This window comes from Myotis brandtii, unplaced genomic scaffold (genome assembly GCF_000412655.1).
Source record: "Myotis brandtii unplaced genomic scaffold, ASM41265v1 scaffold796, whole genome shotgun sequence".
NCBI lineage: Eukaryota > Metazoa > Chordata > Mammalia > Chiroptera > Vespertilionidae > Myotis > Myotis brandtii.
In genome coordinates this window covers 1,957,128-1,965,224 of record NW_005371207.1, presented here as the reverse complement: position 1 = coordinate 1,965,224, position 8,097 = coordinate 1,957,128, and the positions used below count along the sequence as shown (strand labels likewise).

At 45.5% G+C, this 8,097-nt stretch overlaps 1 protein-coding gene and 1 long non-coding RNA gene across 2 annotated transcripts in view; both read right to left on the bottom strand.

Annotated features, from left to right (window-relative positions):
- The window catches only part of TM9SF2 (transmembrane 9 superfamily member 2), a 70,431-nt gene extending 63,422 nt beyond the window's left edge, over nt 1-7,009 (bottom strand). Inside the window, exons 1-2 of the mRNA XM_014531212.1 lie at nt 6,931-7,009; nt 4,252-4,346 (exon numbers count right to left, since the gene is read on the bottom strand). Coding sequence (XP_014386698.1) covers nt 4,252-4,346; nt 6,931-7,009 — 174 coding nt within the window. The remainder of the gene's footprint in view (nt 1-4,251; nt 4,347-6,930) is intronic.
- LOC106724309 lies at nt 2,622-4,245 on the bottom strand. The gene is made up of 2 exons (XR_001360068.1): nt 3,754-4,245; nt 2,622-2,717 (listed from the first exon to the last, which is right to left on the bottom strand). It is a non-coding gene; the product is annotated as an uncharacterized LOC106724309 (long non-coding RNA).
- Nucleotides 7,010-8,097: the final 1,088 nt, after the last annotated feature.

Below are 8,097 nucleotides of genomic sequence, written 5' to 3'. Positions count from 1 at the left end.
AAAATATTAAAAAATTAAAAATTAATAAAATATTAATTGAAATGTATCTGCATTACATGAAAAATCTCCTAATTGCTTCTAGCATAATTTATTAAATTGTGCTAAAATTTACAAGGGTTCAATTAAAAAATATCTTAATTCTAAATGATATAATAGAAAATATATAATAGTGCAGTTATAAGCACTTATCTGAAAATAAAAATTTAAAGAAGTGAATTTAAAGAAGGGATTAGCCAAAGAAAATATATGCACAACCCATGGACACAGACAACAGTATGGTGATGGCCAGAGAGAAGTGGGGGGCAAGAGCTGGGTAGAGGGGGCAAAAGGGGGGAAATAGGGACATCCTATATAATAATAATAAAAGGCTAATATGCACATTGACTGAATGGCAGAATGACCGGTTGCTATGATGCGCACTGGCCACCAGGGGGCAGCTCAATGCAGGGCCTAAGTCGACAAGTGGACATCCCCCAAGGGGTCCTGGACTGTGAATGGGCGCAGGCCGGGCTGATGGATCACCCCCCCAGTGCACAAATTTTTGTGCACCAGGCCTCTAGTAGTTAATAAAAACCAATAAGAATGTGCACTATTCAAATATATGTACATGTAACAACAGTAAGCTCAACAAAGTAAGCCACAGAATAGTCACAGCATTTATGAATGCTAATAAAGATTATAAATCAAAAGTCAGAGCAATATAAGTAGAATTTCATGTTCATTGAACTTTTTTCCCTCTGCCACTACACTGAACATAAAATATTTTGCAAGGAGAAATGACCAAATCCTCAGGGTTCTTTTGACTGTCTCTCTATATACAGTGAGCTAAATTCAGGGTATGAACTTTACAGTACATATAAAGACTACTAGAGGCCCGGTGCACGAAATTCGTGCGGAAGTTGCATAATTCTGCCAACAAATGTCTTTAAAAGTCCCAGCTGTGAACTGACACATGCTGGACACAAAAAGTACAACTCTGACACAAACCTGTGATGTGATTAACTCATTAAAATTAATACAGGGAGGGGGGTGGACGATCACTGAAAGCAAAACAGGCTTGAAGTCTTTTTAACATCCACAGAATCTCATGATTGCTGTTTGGACAATTGCACTTATTTCAGAATATGCGCTCACTGTGCCAGGAGCTGTTTGCAGACATTCTGCTATTTCATTTTACAAGTTCTTTATTCTGAAAGGATGCGCTCTGTGTTCTCCAGCATTGAGTTGACAGTTTTCATGCCATTTTATAGTGCTATGAGAGGCCCGGTGCATGAAATTCATGCACGGGGGGAGAGGGGGTCTCCTCAGCCCAGCCTGCACCCTCTCCACTCCAGAACCCCTTGGGGGATGTCCGACTGCCAGTCTAAACTGGCAGTTGAACATCCCTCTCACAATCCTGGACCACTGGCTCCTAATAGCTCGCCTGCTTGCCTGCCTCCTCGCTCCCAACTGCCCCCCAGCTGGCCTGGTCGCCCCACGCAGCCTGCTGTTCAGTGGTTTGGTCGTCCCTCACTAACCCCCCTGCTGGCCTGGTTGCCCCACACAGCCTGCTGTTCGGTTGTCCATCCAGTTGTTTCAGTCATGACGGTCCCTGGCTTTTTATATACTAGGAGGATGTTACATAGGCCCTGGCCCAGAAACTGAGTTAGTTAGATTTTCATCCCGATAGGCCAAGGTCGGTGGTTTGCTCCCCAGTCAGGGCACATACAAAAATCAACCAATGAATACATGAGTAAGTGGAACAACAAATCGATATTTCTCTCTCTCTAAATTTAATTTTAAAAAAGACTATACTACATAAGTTATATTTATGCTGAAGATATCAATACTTGTTCCATCTCTACACTTATGAATATTTTATAACATCACAATGATGACAAATATCATACTTGGCCTCTAAGAAATGCACATCTTTCAAGGGAAGTATATATTAAGCAAATATGATTATCCCCTGTTACATATGGAAAAACTGATGGAAACTATCAATGATCTGCCCTATTTATCCAACTCTTGATTCTCTACTCTAATAGCATCTTCTGGAAATAATTATTCTCATTTCACAACTCCCATTTCTACTATTTAAAATAAGTCCCCTCAGCTTTTTTGAATAGTATACACAAGACTGTCCTTAACAAATATGGAATAGATGAGAAAAAAAAATTAATACCCTTAATGAAGCAATGAAATGTTAAACTGTTTACTGCTTTTCTTCTTTGAGTGGCAGAGAAGAAATATTAAAGTTTACTTCAAACTCCCTATACCAGTTAGTCAATTTGTAGGAAAAAACAAAAACTGCTAAAAGTACATCTTTCTTTTTGTCAGAGTTGTTTCCATTGACCAATATGTGAAAGCAGCTGGCAACAAAGATGAAATCCAAACATTTCAGAAAAATATGCCTTGCCTGTTTTATTCCTATACTTTTGAAAATTAAAAATCCCAAAGGTCTCTGAAATTAGCCAAAAGTCAACTAAAAAGTAGCTAAAGTAGGACCTGTTGAAAAAACAAAAATCATCTAACTGGCAGACCACCTGTAAATTTCACTCATAATCACTTTCTGAAGTCCATTTCAAATGTCACTTCCTCTCTGTGGCTTTCCCTGAAGACTCCAATCCACAGATGTGTCCTCCTTTCTGTTTAAGGCACTTTGGACATACATCTTCAATAACATCAGATTTCGATAATCTGTTCATAAACTTATGCCCTTTACTTTGAGGTTCCTAGAAGACAGAGAGATACTTTTTGTCTCTGAGGCACTAGGAATACAGTACACAATTGCTGTTAAATTTAAATACCACATACTAACTTTTAAAGGCTGGTTACTAAAATATTTAGTGGAAAAAAAACAGTGTGCTTGTGAGACTAGCTTTTCCTTCCACTTGGAAGCACTATATTCTTTCAGTCAGACACTCAGAGTGAAAGCTTCTTGCATTACAAAGTATGAGAGTTAGTTTCAAGTGCTAATATTGACTTGAGTAAACCTTAAAGATCCTTAGACATTTTCAGAGATCCAAATTTTTAAACAGAAACTGTAAAATGCTATGAAAAATTTAACAGCTTCTTTAATGCCCTACAATAAGCTCAATATTAACAGCTACTGTAAAGCCTGCAGTAATAAAATAAACACCAGATTAAAAAAATCAAACGTAGTAAATAAACCTATTTATTGATTGTAAAAGTTTGCCAAACGATTATTTGAATTGTTAAAATTAATGGTTTCAAAGAGATCCTGAAACCCAAAACGTTGTTTTACCAACCTAAAATAAATGTGTATGTATATCATTATGCCCTATGCCAAATAATCTAAAAGTTTACTTTTTCTATGTCTCTTTTGCTAGCAGTTAGACTGAAAACCTTGAGTGTGAAGGTCTTACAGTGGTTCTCAACCTTCCTAATGCCGCGACCCTTTAATACAGTTCCTCATGTTGTGGTGACCCCCAATTTCATTGTTACAAATGGAATATAATTAAAGCATAGTGATTAATCACAAAAACAATATGTAATTATATATGTGTTTTCCGATGGTCTTAGGTGACCCCTGTGAAAGGGTCGTTCGACCCCCAAAGGGGTCGCGACCCACAGGTTGAGAACCGCTGTAAGATCAACGTTTTCAAGACTTGCTCTAGGAAGAAACACCAGTTCCTCCTGCCGTCTGCTCTTTTTAAGTGTTTAAAACAATCTCAGCGAAACTAAATAGTGGAATTATGTATATTAATCTTTTTTTACACTGAAAAGGTAGAAATGAACTGTTCCAACCATTACAAGCAACTCTTTCTTGCATGCAGTTTACGCGGTTCAAGGTATTAGATTCCATAACTAAGGAACCAACTGTTCATCGGGAAGTTAAATTATCCAAGTCCTAGGAAGACCAAGCTCTCATGACCAACCAAGAGTTCCAGTGAAGGAGAAGGAAACAGGAAGCAACGAAATAAAAAGTGACGGGAAGCCCTGATGGGATGAAGCACTCGCTCGGAGTGCGTGGCACCGTGCGGTGAGCGGCCACCTTCACTCGGGGACGCTCACTGCTGACCTGCACGCGTCCGATTCCAGGAAAACGGAAGCCAGCGGCCGGTGCGACCTGGCCCGCCGGACGGGAGGGCAGCCTGAGGCCGAGTCCTCCAGCCTCTCACCCGTGCAGGGGCTTTCCGACCCCACCCACAGCCACGCCCCCTTTCCCTCGGACCCCAGCCTCCCAGGCGGAGGGCGGCTTCCCCGGCCGACACGGCACCCCGAGGTCCACCGGGCCTCACCCACCTTGCACTCGTCGCTCTTTTTATCTTCTTCGCAGAAGTTGACCGGCGCCAGGCCCCAGCCACAGCCGCGGTGGCGACGCCGCCGACCGCCTCGCGCTCATGACGGCTGTTTCGGGAAAAGGGCAGACGCGCCGAAGGGGTGAAGAGGGAATGAGGGACGGGGAGGCTCGGAGACTGTGCCAAAGCCGCCCGAGCAGAGGGAGGCCGGCCCCGCGACGGACAGTTCCGGTTACGCTAGGAGACACCGCGGATCCCGCAACAGAAACCCAACCGGACCTCGACGGAGCATGCGCAGCGCCGCCCGCACATGCTCAGTGAGTGCCGCCGCCAGCCCGCGGGAGGGTTTCCGGGACGAAATCCACTTTCCGGGTTTTCAGCGGGGCCCGCTGGGTCGTTGCCGGGCGAGAAGTTCCGGCGCTCACGGTCCCGTTCCACATTCCGATCTGGAGCTCCCCGGGCCCCCGTGGAGCTGCCGGGCTTGCAGGGCGCCCCGGGCTTGTTGCTTTGCCTCCTTTGAACATCTTGAGATGTTCTCACCGCGCTGCCCGCAGCACAGAGTCGGTGCTAATGAGAGCCCTTGCTCACGGAGGCGGGGAGAAGGTCGGGGAACACCTGGTTAGGAGCAGGAGCAGGAAACAAATAAGGAAGAAGTAGCCATAGTCCCTCACTCCCGTGGCTAGCGGCTCAGGTGTCAGTGCATTCCCGTGTGGGACAGCGGCTGCGCGGAACAGACAAGACCCCGTTGTCTTTGGAGGGAGTGCTGAGAGTGGGGAGAAAGCCGGGCGCCGGGAACAGAAGCAGCTGGTGCGGACACTGCAAAGGAAGGCATGGCAGAGCTCAGTGTAGAAAGTAGTCCCCGCGAAATGGAAATGCGCTCTGATGATCCCTGAGGAAGTTTCTGCCTCTCTTCCTATTAAAATGACGTGATGTCCGGGTTTCTGTGTGTGTATATGTGTGTGTGTGTGTGGTGCATTTTCTGAGTATTTTTCAAGGATAATAGTGCTTTTGGTGACATGAAGCCAATTCAGTTAAGCCTCAGAGTTCAATCGGATGTCGGAAGAGCGCGTCGACTTAACCACTGCAAAGTAAGGAGTCAGCCCGACTGCCTCCAGCTCGGAATTCACGGATGGGATAACCTGCCAAATGCACAATCTGAAAAGTGGGGAGCCCCGTGCAGTTCTCTCTCAATTGTGATGGGTGTTGGCGCATCCCCTCCCCCCTGGAGAGTTGCTAACGTTCATTAAATGTTCAAAGGGATTTATGACCCTGCAAAAGAGGTTAAGAACCAGAACAAAGATAAAATTCTTGCTTGTAAAGGTAGTTTGTGCGCTGAGAGCTCCGGCTTTGGAACGTTAGTATCTAGTCATATGACCTTGAGCAAGTTAATTGATCAAGTCCCAAGTAGTAGAACTAAGAAGCAAAGAGAGAGAAAAAATGTCCATCTTCTTAAGTCCTTGTGAAAATTAAATGGGGAAAAAAATGTGGGTTAATTACTGAACACATTGCTAGGCACAAAGGAATAGCAAACATTTTTTTAATATATTTTATTGATTTTTTACAGAGAGGAAGGGAGAGGGATAGTTAGAAACATCGATGAGAGAGAAACACTGATCAGCTGCCTCCTGCACACCCCCTACTGGGGATGTGCCCGCAACCAAGGTACATGCCCTTGACCGGAATCGAACCTGGGACCCTCAGTCCGCAGGCCAACGCTCTATCCACTGAGCACACCGGTTAGGGCAATAGCAAACATTGTTAAAAAAGCCAATATAGCAATGGGATTGTCACTTCCCCATCTCTCTCACTTGAGCAAATAAATTAACATATTGGTTGAATATCTACTTGGGCTAAGGGAAAGAATTTATAATATTCTGTATTTGATGCCATGAAGATTTTCTGAATAAGAGAAAGAGGGTGTTCTCTTCATTTAGAAGGGAAGAAAACCAACATTTTTGTTCACTATCATCGATTTATTCAGTACCATTAGTTCACTATCTCACTGCCCTCACTCACCCCAACCTGCTCCTCCCCATTTCTCCCATCTCAGAAAATGGCCCCGCTGCCTCCCTACTTCTCAGGCCCCCAACCTGGAAGATAACCTAAATTTCTGGTTCTCTCACTCTCTACATACAGCCCTTCAGTGAGTGAGTTATATTCCTTGAATCGCTAAACTAAACTAAATACTTTCCAGCTACACCCCAGTCCAAGTCCAAATCTTAGTTGACCTGGACTACTTACTGCAATAGCTCCTCGGCTTCCACTCTTTACCAAGAGCGACCTTAAAAAACAATCTTTAAATCCCTCGGCAAAGGGAAAATTCCTAGATGTCCAAAATTAAATTACAGGTGTCTGCAGGGTTGGAAGAGACCAGAGAGGTTAATCAGTTAAAAACTACAGGCAGAACCCAACAAAGGACGGATAACATTCCTGAATGTATGTTGAAACGTTGAATGAACTTCCAGGTGGCTATTTCCACAATTAACAGAAATAGCCTACAGCCAGGTGCCACGGCATCTTGCAGACTGTTGCCCACAACCAACCCCAAAGAGCAAACACTGCTTATGACCTGTCCCAGAACCAGCCCCACTTCACATCCTCCCACTCCCTTCCTCCTCCCACACCCTTCCTCCTCCCACACCCTTCATCCATAACCGATGCGAATCCCTTCACAACAACTTACATCTTTCTTTCCCAGCCCCAGAACAGCAGATGTATTTGTTTTCTCCATCTAGCATGGCTGCTGGGGGTCTAGTCTGCATGCCCTAGGCCCTGGGGGGTCTAGTCTGCATGCCCCAGGCCCTGGTCCTTTATCTGGCTAGCACAGTGGTCGGCAAACTGCAGCGAGCAAGCCACATGCGGCTCTTTGGCCCCTTGAGTGTGGCTCTTCCACAAAATACCACGTGCGGGCGCGCACGTACAGTGCGATTGAAACTTCGTGGCCCATGCGCAGAAGTCAGTTTTCGGAAAGGAGATAGAGGAAACAAGTATACAAGACGAGTGTGGATGGCAGAGTTGGAAGGGGTCGACCTCAGCGAACGTACCTCAATCAGATTGAGGACGTTTTTAGCAAAGGCCAGCTTAGGAGTACCCTAATTAAGTTAATAACAATGTACCTACCTATATAGTTTAAGTTTAAAAAATTTGGCTCTCAAAAGAAATTTCAATCGTACTGTTGATATTTGGCTCTGTTGACTAATGAGTTTGCGGACCACTGGGCTAGCATATTGCTCAATGCGCTCTTTCTTCCAGAAAAGCTTTCCGTGGCAAAAGTTTTTAATACCCTCAGTTCCACTCTTCTGCTTGATCCCTGGCACCCCCACACCCCGTACCCCTGCTTGGAATTAGTGTGGTTATTTGTTTATTGTCTCACTGCCCCAGATGTATGTAAGCTCCATGAAGTGAGGACCTCATCTCTCCATCCTGTACCGCTGCATCCCCAGAACCTGGAGCGAGTAACGGGACAGCACTACAGGACTGGGACTGGCCAGACCACAGACATTCCAGGTCAGAATTTAGAACCACAGGCTCTCCAGACAAGGTTAATCTCTCCTCCTTTTACAGAGGAGAGGCAAGTGACGGTTCGCAGCCCCTCGGCTGTTCATGGAGGCCCAGCCCCCAGCGGCCTGGGAGTCCAAAGGGGTCCTCAAACCTCCTTCCCTCCAAACCCCACCGCCGCCTCAATCTTCCGAGCTCAGCATTAGCAAAAACCCGGAGAAGTGGAGTCTTCCTAAACAGACACGGTTTCCGGACACATTCTGGGCCTATTAGTGCGCCGATCGCGCATGCGCAAGGCTGGCCCGTCCCTCCCGCGACCTCTTCCTGGCTTCCGCCTCCAGAGTTCAGACAC